The sequence below is a fragment of the Hydra vulgaris genome, chromosome 05, assembly GCF_038396675.1.
Source record: "Hydra vulgaris chromosome 05, alternate assembly HydraT2T_AEP".
NCBI classification, from domain to species: Eukaryota; Metazoa; Cnidaria; class Hydrozoa; order Anthoathecata; family Hydridae; genus Hydra; species Hydra vulgaris.
In genome coordinates this window covers 42,791,555-42,807,758 of record NC_088924.1, presented here as the reverse complement: position 1 = coordinate 42,807,758, position 16,204 = coordinate 42,791,555, and the positions used below count along the sequence as shown (strand labels likewise).

At 28.2% G+C, this 16,204-nt stretch overlaps 1 protein-coding gene across 1 annotated transcript in view; it reads right to left on the bottom strand.

The window, feature by feature from the left end:
- The window catches only part of LOC136080066 (uncharacterized), a 126,070-nt gene that overhangs the window by 96,813 nt on the left and 13,053 nt on the right, over positions 1–16,204 (bottom strand). The window contains exon 3 of the mRNA XM_065796680.1: positions 6,563–6,769. Within this exon, the coding sequence (XP_065652752.1) occupies positions 6,563–6,769 (207 nt within the window). The remainder of the gene's footprint in view (positions 1–6,562; positions 6,770–16,204) is intronic.

Genomic DNA, 16,204 nt, shown 5'->3' with positions numbered 1-16,204 from the left:
CATCTTTTTTCTCTAAGCTGATAAATGCTCCATCTAGGTAACCTTCTGGACTAAGGCAGGTATGAAAGATTTTATTCCTTCTCGTCGTTTTAAAGTCAGGTCACATTTTACTCCATGATTTCCACCTTCTTATATAGCTACAGTATCTACTTTTTTCATTTTTGTTTTATTATTTTCAAAAACTCTTTTGAGAACAAACGCTTCTTTATTAAAGTATGAAATCAGTGTAAAATGTGCAGTCTGTTGCTTAGCTCTATTATTTCCAGTTTAATAAATCTCGCATCTTATCTCTAAAGTTAGGCTCTAAAGACTTTTATAAGTTCTTCAACAGTAACTAACAAAGTTAATTCAATAATTATATTACAAACTCATGGGCTTGATCTTGTTAACTCTCACTAGGATATGGCTGATCTCTTTGCAAAGAACATTTCTTCTAAATTGACTTTTAAATCTATTGACCATACTCTACCAGTCATTCCAGTTAATTTAATTTAATTTAAAAACTTTATTTCAGGTTGATATTTACAAGATGATTTTAGTTAACATTAAAACTCATTTAATACAACACACTTAACACTATTGACAGTACACGCACACAAATAAATGTTATAAAAAATTACTATTGTTTCATTAAAAAAAAAGGAGTGAACATTTACAACAGTTTCAAAAAAAAAAATAATAAAAAAAAATTTTATATAACAACACAAACTTTGCTAAAGATATTAGTCAGTATAAAATAAAATTTTAAAAACGGCAAATTTTGCAAACGCAATTATAACCATGCCACTATATATGGAGCCTTTAGGAGGTAGATTTAGTTTTTTGCGACAACGGAGTTTTTACGAAAAATTTTTATAATAAAAAGATTTTTCATAAATATTGGATTTAGACACTTAATGGATTTAAAATTTTCCATCTTAAAAAATCTCAAATTTCTTAGATGGATTTTTGGACTGTTATCAAAATTTAATAACTCATCCAGAGACGAATTAAACCTTTTATTGACTATACTAGGAGCTTTTTTATGAATTTTATTTATTTGTTTATCATCTTTTTTTGAACAAAACATTCAAATTAGAGGAGAATAAGGAAAGTTAGACAAAATAAAAGCATTAAATAGCAAAATAGATCTATAACGAGATAAACAATTTATGCGTGAAAGAGCAAAGCATTTACTATTAGTTTTATTTGTTTACTGTTTAATGCGTTTCCCAAACTGTTATACCAAGTAGTTTAACCTTATTGAAGGCAAAAACCCTTATATTACCTATTTTTAGCAATAGATTTCTTGTGTTTTTTAAGCCAACTAAAAGAAATTGGAACTTATCTGGATTAGCAACCACCGATTTTAACTGAAACCAATTTATTGTATTGGTTGCTTCTTTTTGTAAATGAAAAATAACCATCTTAAAGCTATAATCACAAGTATAATAAGTGTTATCATCCGCAAAATTACAAACTTACGTATCTTTAATGAATAAAAATAAATCATTTGTAAAGATATTGAACAAAATGGGTCCATAGATCGAGACACTACAGATAATACATTTATCCAATTTGAGGCAGAAGACCTATTTTTAATGGTTGTTTACGACCACAAATATAAGATAACAAAAGATTAGGGCTTTCGTTAGAAGAACCATAGCTGTCTAATTTAGCAATTAATAAGTCATACAGGATATAGTCGTACGCTTTTAAAATGCTCATTAATATTGATTCCACAACACCTCCATTAATAATACATTCATGCCACTTATTAAGTAACAAAAAAACGCATGCTGAATGCTTTATTCTCTTTGGAAACCACACAAGTTTATCGAATTAAGGCTTAATAAATATCATGATTTTTTCATATAAAATAGTTTCAAAAACTTTGGAAAGGGCTTATAGAATACTAATTGGATGGTAATTCAACGTATCAGTTGGGTCATTCTTCTTAAAACACAGTGTAACATCAGACAATTTTAGAAATGACAGGAATTCACCATTATAAATACTATTATTTATGCAATCTATAAGACTATTCATAAAGTGAACAATATAAGATATTTGATTTTAACATAAAAGTTGGTATATAACCACTCTTTTTCTTACTGCTCATAGACCCTATAATTTTTGTATTCTCTCAGGTGTGATTTGACGGAACTGTAAACTATTTGTATTCGTACTAAATTTTTTTTTTATGTTTATTATACTGAGATGATCAATATACTTTTTGATAGCTGCATCAACTTGGTTTATAGGCCAAGAAAATAAAGACGAATGTATGAGGTTTGTACTACCAGATAGCTCTGCAACAATTATAAAATAGTTAATAAAAATATTAGTCAATAAAGAGTTTTCAGAGATAATGTTACTGTTTCCAACTAGAGTAATAAACAAGTTAACTCGTTGCTAGACATCGAAATCACTCTGGTTCCCGTTGCTAAAGTCACTTCTCAATTAAATTCTTCTTCACCTTTCAGTCCAGACAACATAAATGTCAAAGTCTTACAAAAGTATTATCCAGAACTCTCTTCAATTCTTTCTAAACTATTTACCAAGTACTTGACAGAATCTTGTTTCCTGTCTGCTGGAAAATGGCATCTGTGTTTCTGATTTTATAAACTCTGGATAACATTCTGCCCCTTTAACATTGGTCCGATCAGCCTTTTCTCTTTTGTGATCACTTTGATTCTTTGATAAACAATATCTAACCTTCTAACATGGATCAGAGAACTTACTTTCTCACAATCAATATGGTTTTTGATCATTTCATTACACGGCTGGTTTGCTAAAAAACTGTGGTTGAAGGGTTCTATTGTGCATTAGATAGAGGCAGCAAAACAAGGCTTTTTCTCTTAACATATTTAAAGCTTTTTATAAAATTTGCCATGCTGGTTTTCTTTATAAGTTTTTTTATATCGTGAATCTAGGATCTTACAATACTTACATCTGTTAAAATTTAATGGATTTTTTCAGGAAGTTTTAAAAAATTAGAAATGATTGTGTTCTAATGCCAAGAGTATCAGTATGAGTTTTGTTCCGGTACTAAAAAAAAATTACCGGAGTATAAAAAGGGTTCTTCTCTTTTTGATTGCTTAGAACAGGCAGCAGCTCTCAAATCTGATTTACTTCTGTTACAGCTTGCGCTTTATAGTGATTTGTGATTTTTAACTCCGATAAAACTCAGTTATTTACTTCAAACAACAATTCCAATACTGTCTACATTCCTATATGAATGAATGTCAACCCTCTGACTGAGTTCACTTCTTTACGTCTTCTTTGATTATCATTCATATTTGACGTCGCATGTAAATCATATATACAAGCAATTGCAAAGTTAGCATCTGCTAACGTAGCTTCTCTTTATCGCTATTGCCATTATTTTACTGCTGATTCTATTCTTTACCTCTACTAATCTCCTATTTGCCCTTGTATGGAATTCTGTTGCCATATTTCGGCTAGCTCTTTTAATGATGCAATACTTCCCTTAGACAAAAGTCTAAAAATGCTCTGCAAATGTAGTGGACCTGCTTTATCTGCCGAGCTTGACCCTCTCTTTTACTGACGTAAAGTTGTATCTCTTTCTCTATTCTACAAATACTATCACAGTTGCGGCTCAAAGGAGCTATCATTTGTAATTCCATCAACAAAAACTCATTCTCACTAGATTTGTCATTCAGCAAATTCTCATTCTTTTACTGTATCTGTCCCCTACATGCTCTAAAAACTTTTATTTGTCTAGTTTTTTTTCCTGCACTTTAGCCTTTCGCAACTTCTCCCATATTTATGTTTTCCTGAACCATAAAACCAACAACCTTTCAAGTCTTTTGTTAACCGTTTCTTTGCTCTTTAACTTTATATTCTAGTAAATTAAGAGTTGTTGCTTGTAGCCATGTTTGAAGTTAGTTTGATTAAAATAAAATAAAATTATATATATATATAGAGAGAGAGAGAGAGAGAGAAAGAGAGAGAGAGAGAGAGAGAGAGAGAGAGAGAGAGAGAGAGAGAGAGAGAGTGGCGTAACTAGAGTATGGCAGTCATGGCACATGCCATGGCACCAACTGAGATGGGGACTCAAAAATGCAAAATTAAAATTACAAAATTTTTCAACATAAATATATTGATTAAAGATTGCATAGCAAAATGAAATATCTAAACTCCCAAGGAAGCATTAATAATCATGTTAGTTACTTTATTATGAAGTTATTGAAATGAAATTTATAAACCATGTTCTTTTTGAAGAATATCATACATTTAATCATATGTTTATAAAATTTTATTTCGTGTTTTCTAAAAAATAGCTGTTTATCAGGATTTTTGTTAAACTGTTTAGCTATCAGTTGATTTGTCAAAAAAATTTTATATTTTACTTTACTCGGATACTTCAGTCGGATTTTAATACAGTAAATTTGCTTAATTTGTTGAAACTAATATCTAACTTTGAGCCTGTCATAAAAGAATGCATCCACTTTATATCTTTAACCAAAAATTCAAAACGAGTTTATTCACATCATGGCATCTGCAGTTTGTTATAATTTGATAGAAGGAATACGTTAAACAATGTTTTATAGACTAATTTTTGACTTGACTTCTTATTGCTCAAGCCTATTGTAATCAAATCTCTGAGGTAGTAAGATATCTCGGCATTAACTTTGAGGAAAAAACTGTTATGATTAAAGAATTGTTTCTTGTATTTAAACAATAAAGCGATAAAGACACAACAAGCTTGGTTCAACAAATATTGAAACAGGTAGAGAATGACAATATGAATTTGCGAGATTGTATATCACAGTGTAATGGTAATGCTGCTGTTATGGCTGGACACAAGACAGTTTTTTATCAAAGAATCCTGAATAAAAACAACATGGCAATACTTGTGATAATCATTTACTTAATTTGGTAGGCGTGCCTGCGGCCAAAGAAAAAGTAATAATAACAATTTTTTTCGCATCGATGCGCTTTATGTTTTCTTCTCTTGTTTAACCCAGCGCTAGGAAAAGCTCCAGCTGTTGTACTTGTCGCTTTAACGTTTGACTTCGCAACCAGTTGGAACGCAAAAACGGAATCAATAACAGCCTATCTACAAGTATCACAATGAAATAGTGGAAGTTCTCCTGAACATAATGGACCATGACAGGGCGACTAGTTAAACCGAAAGCGACGCAAAATAATTGTATAACCGAATATTAAAATATGGTTTTATAACGTTGCTAGAGTTTTGGAATAAGATCTTACTTCGTTTTGACCGCTTTCAAAAGTGTTTGGATCCTATCATTTTTTTTTTATTTTTTTTTTGGTGATTATTTATTTTGCCGTTTAAAAATGTTTACATTGCAAATACATTTATATAAACTATTGGCTGGAGCAAGAAAAAGGCGTATTAAGCCTTATCGCCGAGCCCCATTTAAAAAATAAAATAATAACAATAAATTCTACATTACCGTAACTTAAAATGATCATGATGCAGCTTTAAATTTAAAAGCTTTCCAAAATTAATTTCATGATGAAAAAGAAGTGTTACTTAGCAACTCACTAAAAAAACTCACGAAATTCAAATTTGTAACAAATGGGACATTGAATTTGAAAGATGTCAAGGAAGAAAGAAAATAATGAATGACGAAACATCAAAATATGCTGGTTTATCAGCAAAAGAAGAAATAGAAAAAGTTATGAATGGAACTGTAGACTTTCAATTTAATTAATTAAAAAGTAGAAGCATTCCTTTGTAAAATGTTGATGAAAAATTTGGATTTCTTGATATGAAAGGGTTGTGTTTTAAAGCCAAAACTAACCGCAACAAGCCTGAAAAAGTGTTGTGAAAAAATTGGGAAAACCTACAGTTGTGATGTGGATGGGAAAAAATTAAATAAAGAAATTTTGGGTTTTAGAATGCTAATAAGCTGTGCAAAAAAATTTCAAGCCCAGAACAGTTACTTTATTTTCTAGTTCAATGTAGACATGGAAATGTTTTTCATAATATGTGTATAGCATTGCTAATATTGCTGATAATTGGAGTTTCTAATGGCTGTTGCAAAGAATCATTTAGTAAATCAAAATTTTTACTTTTATAGTTGAGAAACTCGAAGGAAAAAAAGTCAATAATGAGATCTTGCTTTGCTGAGCATAGAACAAAAAATAACTGAAGAAATTGACTTTGATAAAATAAATAACAATCTTGTTTATTGCTGACGCAAAAGCACGAAAAATAGATTTTTAATAATACGATAATACATTTTTCCTTTTTTACTTAAACTTCAAGCAATTATATAGACAAACAAAATAAAAGCAACTTATTTTCGGAGGGGGCGCAAGATCGGCTTATATATATATATATATATATATATATATATATATATATATATATATATATATATATATATATATATATATATATATATGAGTATTATTTTATTGGAATAGGAGTTGCCGAGCATATTGCATGAAAAATAGTTGCATCTAATTTTAAAAGTTTGTGGAAAAAAAGAGCTTAAATCAATTTTAGAATAAAAATAAAGTTTTAAGTTTTTATACTTAAAAGCTTTTTTATCATGATAACTAATGCATTAAAACAAATTACTTGTTATATAAGTATAAAAACTTCCGATAAGCTCCATTCTATTATGAGTATCATTTAAACAAGTGCACATTCCGTCCATAAAAGTGGCAGCAAAAGTATCTTCAAACATGTCAAGACAATACTGACAGCAGCTATCTTGTGTGCTAGCTGAAACTGATGCCATTTTTCCAATATCGTCTGGATGAACATTTTCGATCCACAAACATCCTATATAAAAAATAAAACCAATGAATGGTTTATAAAATAAAGTAACTTTTTCATGATCAAAATATTTTAAAAAAAAAAAAATGTTTTTTTTGCCAAAATCTGAATGGAATCTTTTGATATTGTTTGAATTTAAAACTTTTTTAATTAAGTTTAGACTAAAATAATTTTGAACCACACTTTAGCTTTGGACTAATATAAACATTCGCAAATAAACTTTTAGGTTGTTGCTAGATTGGCATACATACTTGTATATAAAAATTATTATTTAATATCTTTATGTTACATGCAAAGTTTTTTAATCCACAATAAAAATGCTAAATCTATCCAGTGGGCACAAGAACGTTTTACAAACGTTTACTAAACGTATAATGGTTGGTTGAGCGATAATTGTATTAGTAAAACGTTTAAAGAATGTTTAAAATACGTTTTAATTAAAATATTTTATTATCATTTTATTGGATCTTTTACGGAACCTTAAAAAAACGATTTAAAAACGTTTTTTTCTAGCTGTAAACGGCGCACTGCGCAAGTGCAACTTTACCTGAAAATGGCGTGTTTTCATTTCTCTATGAACTCTTACGATTGTAAAATAAATTTTTTAAGCAAAATATACATTTATAACTCTAAGATAATGATAATATTTGCAATAATAATAATAATAATAATAACAATAATAACAATAACAGGAATAATAACAATATATATATATATATATATATATATATATATATATTATATATATATATATATATATATATATATATATATGTACCTATGTATATATATATATATATATATATATATATATATATATGTACCTATGTATATATATATATATATATATATATATATATATATATATATATATATATATATATATATATATATATGTATGTATGTATATAGGGTATATTAGGGTAATATGAGCACCTTGGTACTATGAGCATGCTTAAAGATTTTTTAGATGTGAGCAGTGAAGTTCAAGTTGCTTTGTATTTTTCGAATCGGCTTTATGTGGTGATAACAGGAATCAGTACAATTTGCGTAACTTTATATGCAGTAATTAGCGGCTATCATCTAATTATAACGCTGTTAAATTTTTTGCGTTGTTAAAAATAATATCATTAGGTATAAATAAATCTGTGGCGCGAAATTTCGGTACTAAAATAATGAAATTAATTTTTTCATAAAGAAAAATATGTTAGCTAAAAATCCAATCCATTTTTATTTGAAAAACAATGCAAAGAAACATTTGTTTGGACTTAATTTAAAGATGCTATTTTTGTGTAATATAAGCACGCTCAAATTACCCAGTGTTTTTCATTGAAATTATCGACTTTAAAGTCCTAAAATAGCAGTGGTTTTAATTGCTTTTTGAATAAAAACACAACATAGTAAAAAATTATATTATTTTAAGGATATTGAATACTTTTTGTAATTTAAATTCAAGAAAGTTGAATTTTTATCGTTCAAAGGTTTGAGTTAATAAAATTGAAGCAATAATGATTTGATTTTTTTTTTTTTTTTTTTTTGCGGAAAACATAGTAGTATTGTTTCAACAAAAAGTGACTTAAAATTTGATCTTTTAATGATAAGTTTTGTTAATAACGAATCACTATATTCCAAAAAGTAGTTCTTATTGTCAGGTTGGTATTTTTTTACTTAATTAATGTTATTTTTTTGAGCTAATATAAAGCATATTACCAAGTGGTCTGGGTAATATGCTTTATATTAGCGCTTTTGCTACATTCTTGCTACGTTTATATTATAATAATAATAATTTTATATATATATATATATATATATATATATATATATATATATATATATATATATGTATATATATATGTATATATGTATACATTTATTGACATAACGCCTTTAATAGAGTACGCTTTTACAAACTATTTATGAAACTTTCTAAAATTATGTCTCGTATAATTTACGCTTATTTATTGTCTGGTATGCTGGTCAAATAGCTTACCAGATCTTATGGAAATGCCTATTATCCAAAACATTTACCACCAGTAATGTTTTGGATATTATGCATCTTGGAGTGCAGCAAGGAGGTTTAATGTCTGCTCTGCTATTTAATATATAGACTTTAACAATTTTAGTGTTCTACTGAATAAAACTACTATAGACTGCAGCTTGGCTCCTTTTCTCATTAATCATCTTCTTTATGCTGATGATATTCTCAAGTGTTCACTGTCAGTCAAAGGTCTCCAGAACTAACTTAAGATATGATCTGGGCTCTGAAAAATGATATAGCTTATAATAATATAAAGTCTCAATGTTTTTTAAAATCACTTTTAGATAGCCCTTCTTTCACATTATCTAACATAGTTTTGACATACACTATGCAATATAACTACCTAGGTCATTTGATTCCAAACTATATGCAGGATGACAATAATAATGTAAAACAAGTACGTTCTATTTATGCTAAGCTAACCTCATTCGTAGAAAGTTTTGTAAAACAAAAATACAAACAAAAAACATGTTATTTAATTCCTTTTGCGGTCCAATTTATGGTTGTCAGTTGCAATACCTATTGCAAAAGAAATCATATATGTATATATATATATATATATATATATATATATATATATATATATATATATATATATATATATATATATATGTATATATATATATATATATATATATATATATATATATATATACATATTGTATATATATATATATGTATATATATATATATATATATATATATATATATATATATATATATATATATATATGTGTGTGTGTGTGCTCTTTCACATGAAGTTGACTGCATCTATTAAAGAAATAGGCGAGAAGAGGTTAACCAGTTTTTAATCTTTATGTTATAATGCGACACAATGATCGCATTGATCGAAAGTGATCAACGGAGCCGTCCAGTTACGTGGACCTGGGAGATGTGATGATAGAACGAGATTGTAGATAATGCCATGGGTTAAGAGTAATGAATGAATGTAAAGACTATTTAGTAGGAGGAATAAAATGACACAACTCAGGGAGAGGGTGAATAATAACTCACTCTCTGGTCATCCTTAGCAAATGATAAAACAATGACCTAAGGGTAAACAAGTTTATATAAATCCGCTGGTATATTAATAGCCACCATGACTAAAAATATTATACATTACAAAATAACTACTTTATTTGGTAGTAACATTAATTAATTATAAAAACTTGAAGAAAAAAATGAAATAAGTAGATAATATAATGGTAAGTAAATTGATAATAAATGATGGTTCAGACAATATAAAAAGAATAAACAAAAAATGCGCATCCTACAAGGTTTGAACTCTGAATCTTTAGTTAACGACGCAGCGCCCTAATCCAGCATGCAACATTGTCGATATCCAAATCTTTATAATTTTTAGTTTATAAATGTAGTATTATTAATAGTCTAAGCTTTAGTTAAAATGTTGAAAACTGATTACTACCTGAGTAACAGCAAAATTTTTAAAATCGTAAATATAACAAATATATAAAATAAAGCTCACAAAGGCCTAAAATTCATGGGTACAAGCGGTAAAAAAATGCTGATGCCATAATAATCAATTAGAATTAAGTAGTGGATAAATGGTGATTCCCCTCTTTAGGAATGCTCTGCGATCACCAATGACGTTTCGGGACGCCCGAGATCTGCACTAACGCCACTTGTCAAGGGCGTTGCAACAGGTCTGCAATTATTTTTATATGTCTTCATATAATTACTTACAACACAACAAAGAAATACAAAATATTTAAACTTTTAGTTATTTTTCCGGATTTAGGTTGTTACACCTAAGTTTCATTTGTGAAAGGGTTTTTTCTGCATAATAGAAGCTTTTTACTTAAATAAATTATACGTAAAATTTTTTAGCACCAACTTTGAAAACAATAAAGTTTCATTTAGACTTAATAAAAATTAAGAAAAAACGTTTAAAATATATTTTTAGAAAAACGTCCGGTCACCGCCTTATTTTGACGTTCAAAAAACCAATTAAAACGTTTTCTTGAAACCCTTAAAATAGTCTCAAAAAGCCATTTTTAAAAAACATCCGGTCACCATTTTCATATGCACGTTTAAAAAGACATTCGAAAAACATTCTTGTGCCCACTGGGCAATAATAGTAGTACCCTTTAGTGCAATTTTCACATGAAGCTGGCTGCATCCATTAAAGAAATATGCGAGAAAAAGTTTACCGTTTTTTATTTTTAAATAAGATGTAGTTAATAAAGATGATTTAAATATAGATACGTAATATATAACTTACGTAAACATAAAACTAAGTAAATGTAAATGTACTGTTTATTCAACTTTGAATACATACGTCTATAAGTGTAAACGTAAGTAAGTTAAGTTGAGTTTGTGGATCATATATATTTAAGAGTCGTGTATGTATAAGTATATATTATATAAGAAAACTTGAAAACTTTTCAAACAATTCACTCTCGACCGTTACGGAATCGTAGTATTTTATTATATTTAGTTTCCGTAAAGAATGTGTAACCATTAATAAACGCACGCGACATTTAATTTTGAAAAATTTGATAATTTTAAACCATTAATAAACGCACGCGACATTTAATTTTGAAAAATTTAATAATTTTAAACCATTAATAAACGCACGCGACATTTAATTTTGAAAAATTTGATAATTTTAAACCATTAATAAACGCACGCGACATTTAATTTTGAAAAATTTGATAATTTTACAGTGAATAGCTGTTAGTAAATTAAAAATATTGACAAATTTAAAAATTAAATATAAGATAATCGAAAAAAATGCGTTTTTACGATGTAGCATCATAAGTCTTTGCAATTAAACAAATCATTTCAATATAAAACTTGCCTAAGAAAAAATGATTAAAAAAATTACTTTATACGGAAATATCGTAAATTAATTTGATAATAAAATAATTAAAATGGAAAAAATTAATAATTTTAGGCAAGAGAAAATTGAAAACTTAAGCTTATGAAGGATTAATAAATATTAAAAAAAAAAATTTCAAAAAATAGACTTTAATTCAGTTGGACTAAAAAATAGACTTTAATTTAGTTGGACCAAAATGAAGAAAATAATAATTATTAAAAAAATCTTATTTGAAAAAATGTACCTTCTCTTAAATTGGACTATAAAAGAAAAAAAATTTTTATTTTTAGATTTAGCCCATGTAAGTTTAATTTAATAAAACTGTTTCTTGGAAAATTTAATATTTTTATATCTCCTAAGTTTATTGAAACGCAAGAACACTGAATAGGTGGGTCTTTTTTCATGTAAATTATTTTACCTTTATCATCGTCCGAATTTGTTTGATTTTCTTCTCAGCTAACGTGTGAGCAAAATTTATCATTATTATTGTTGTGTATATATTATTATGCAAAATGCAGGTAAAAGGAAACATCGAAGCTATAATCATTTTAGTGATTTTAGTCTAGGTGGTTTATATATAAGTATATATATATATATATATATATATATATATATATATATATATATATATATATATATATATATATATATATATATATATATATATATCTTCTTCCTGATAAACCATCTGATGGTGAAACATAATGTTGAAGATAAAAGTTAGATAAGTGTTTTTACTAATTTATATATAGTTATTTATTTTTAATTACATTTTAAATAAACATTTCGTTATATTTAAACATTTCGTTATATTTAAAATACAAATATATAATAATAAATACATATATATATATATATATATATATATATATATATATATATATATATATATATATATATATATATATATATTTATATAGTTGACGTTATTAAAAAAGAATAAAACAACGAGGGGACTCGTAGAAGACCATACGGTCTTGTCTAGGGATGGCACTTTTACTTATTTTGATGTAAAAAGGCGAATTACTTTCAAGGGAAAATTACTTTACATAACTTATATAAAAATATATAATTTACTTACATTTTAAAGTCAATCGTTTCTTTTTACACAATTTTTTTTTTTTTTTTTTTTTGTTGTTGTTATTTTTGGTGCTCTCAGAGGCCCTTACTGTCTTAATACAGAGCATTGTGGGAGAGCGTTTAACTAGAAGTTTACGCTTCCTTCCGTGCCAACGTTGCTTGTTGGGCTAGAGCTGGCGCCGAACCTCGGATCTCTGGGTTCTGAGTCAGAGCTTTAATCACTGCGCCACGGCTAGGCACCGGCGATTCGGTTCGTAAAATCCGCAAAAAGTCAATCCGATTTATTTTGCGGATTAAAACAGTCCGATCGTTAAATATTTTACAAACCATAATCCGAATATTAATTTAAGAGCTAATAGCAAATTTTTTTTTCGGATTCTTTTTGGTGTTCGGATTATTATTCCGAAAAATTTTTACGAACTGCTAGCGGATTTTTATTATACGGATTCTTTTTGATGTTCGGATTATCAATCCGAAAAATTTTTGCTAACCAATTTTACTTTAGTTAACAATTCCGGATTTCAGTAGAAGGTTAAAAATGTAAAACAGTGCTTGTTCAATGATATCAAACACTACTTTTTAAAATGAAAACAAAAATATTAAAATATTTGGATTTTACCCTTTTTTTTTTTCATCATGCATTCAAACTTTTTATTGCACCCGAATCGCGTATGATGAGTTTATCATATAAAATGTTTTCAAATTATCATGCCGCTCTTTCCAATTTCATCTGTTCTCTTAGTACCTTCCTAATTTGCACTGCCTCAGCACAAAAATCTTCATTTATATAGATATTTTTTCCTTTTACGTTAGGGGTCTTTTTTTAAATATTTACTTTATCTTTAAAGTTTAGAAGTTTTATAATTATAGTTCTTGGTCTGAATCTTTATGACCAGTTCTATGTGTTTTTTTAGTTTTAATATCTTTTAGACCTAAATAATTTTCCAAACTTTTTTTTACCTTGGTTTCACTGTCATCCCAACTTTTATCTTTGCTTTCTTTAATTCCATCTATTCTCAAATTATTTCGTCGGGATCAATCCTCTATCTCTCTTAATCTGTTAGTAATTTTAGTAAATGGAGATTCATTGTTCTGGGTAACGCTTATTGAATTACATTAATCCTGAGAAACAATGACGCTTATAATTTTTTTCTTTAATAAGTTGTTCACGAAAGTTTAAAGTTACTTTAAAGTCCTCAACTTCTTTTTTTATCGATTTTATTTTCTTACTATTTTCACTGATATGTGTTTGTAGTCTATCCAACGCTCGTTTTAAAAAACCATATTAAAATATTATCGTTTTAAAAATTTTAAACGCTCGTATAAAATTTTTGTGCTAGAACTCATATTTAAAACATTTTTTTCTTGCTGTTTAACCATGTCTTCACTTTCCTTCTTAAACTCCTTAAACATTTTTTAACATTTTCTTAATTTGTTCAATCGTAACCGTAAATGCCACCCTTTTCTTCATTTTTTATTATTTTAATTCGCTTAGCGAATTATACGAATCGCGTTCCGTTCGTGTCACCATTAAATGGTGCGGTCCAAAAAAATTACATTTTTATTATGTGCGCGTCCTATAAATAGCGGATTTCTTTATTATTTTCAATCATCCCTATTTTGAAATCTTAACTTACAACAATTCGTTCAACAGATCAACAAGTCTACTATTACTTCGCTTACATTTATTACGGTAAGCCATTACTATATTTTTTTGATTTAAAAGTTAAGACTTTTTTAAACCGAATTTTTGCGGGGGTTTTTTTTGTTTGTTTGTTTTTTTGGGGATCGAATTCCTTTGCGAATTAATTCGCTTTGCGGATTGCTCCGATACAATTTATATTGTTATATTTCTCTACTTATATATAAATAGAAATAGAAAAATAATAGAAATAGAGATGAAAACTAGTTTGAAAAATTGTTACGTTCATTTCAACAATTAAGGCAAATAATTAGTTCTTTTATTGAAAACTTTACACATGCCTCAAAATATTATTTATTGTTAAGACGAATATTAAGGAAAATTTTCCAATAACTTTTAAATAATTAGTTCTTTCCCGGAAACTGTATGCATGTATCTAAAACTATCACGTTTTATTGAGGCAAATATTTAGGAAATATTGAGCCAAATATTTCAATAAAAAGTCCGTAAACCGAAAATGTAATTTGATCCGTGTTTTTGGATTTTTGTTCGATAAGTAATCCGTATTAATAATCTGATCTGTTTTTGTGGATTTTAAATTCAATAAACAATCCAAAATATTTGTCTGATCCGATTGGCAAACTTAATCCGATTAGTTTCTTTTTTATTTTTATTTCACTTTTTTTCTTTGCAGATGCCTAAGCTATCTAATATTTGGGAATTCTTCAACAATGTAGAGGAAAGCAGGGCAAAATGTAAGGCCTGTGGCAAAATATACTTAATCAATGAAAGCACCACAAGTTTTTTAAGGACTTGTGGACAAAAGTAAATTTTTTCTTTGAAATTATCTACTTTACTTTGTAAGTAAGTAAAATTTAAGTTATATTATTTACTTTCTTTTGATTTTGATTTAACACTTATTTTGAGGTAGGTAGCGTATTCAAAATCATTGCCTGTTTGAGGGCACTTCTGGGTATTATTTAAGGTAATACTCTAATGTATTTGGGCAGTGTCCATTTGAAAAGAGTCCACTTGAATTTTTATAAACAGTTAGAAAGGAGAGACAAGTTAAAATTAACAATACTAGACATTTTTCATGAGCTTGCCTCTGAAGACTAAGATTTTGAACAAACACAAAAAAGAGGAAAAAAGAGATGTCCACAGACACAAAAAGATACAGCAGCATCACCACAATTATATAAACAGTTAAAAAGGACCAAGTGGAACTTGTGGAACTTCCAACACACAGACACGGCAAGGTAGAAAACAGGGTACCAAACCAGAATGCTCATGTCCAAGCAGATATTAGGAAATCAATTGGCGCTCAAAGTGTAATTTGGTGTGTCCGTCTAAATCTAGTTGTCAGTGGTGCTGTCAATGATAAAAGATGTCCGAAGTGGTCAACTCTCAACCACAAAATAACAAAATTAGTAGGTCACTTCAAACAGTCCTCTCAAAAAGCTATAACTTTAGTTAATGCTGCCAAAGCCTTAAATAAACGAAGTTAGTGCAGAGATGCCCCACAAGATGGAACTCTGACCTCCATCAAATGGAGTCTGTGGTGGATCTTTTCCCGGCGATGAATTCTTTAAAGAATTCGAACCCTACTGTTTCTGGAGGTTATAAGTTGACAGATCTTTTACCAAAAGAAGATGAAGTGGAATCTCTTCAATCTGTCATCCGGCTTCTGAGAGGCTTCTTAGAATTCTCTGAGAAATGCAGCAGCAAAAAAAATGTTATTATCTGTTCCGTTGTTAATTGGCTATACAACATCAGAGGAAGATTAGCAAGGGAGATGATCAAGCCGAAAACCGAGGTATCATCAGAGCTTCCTCACTA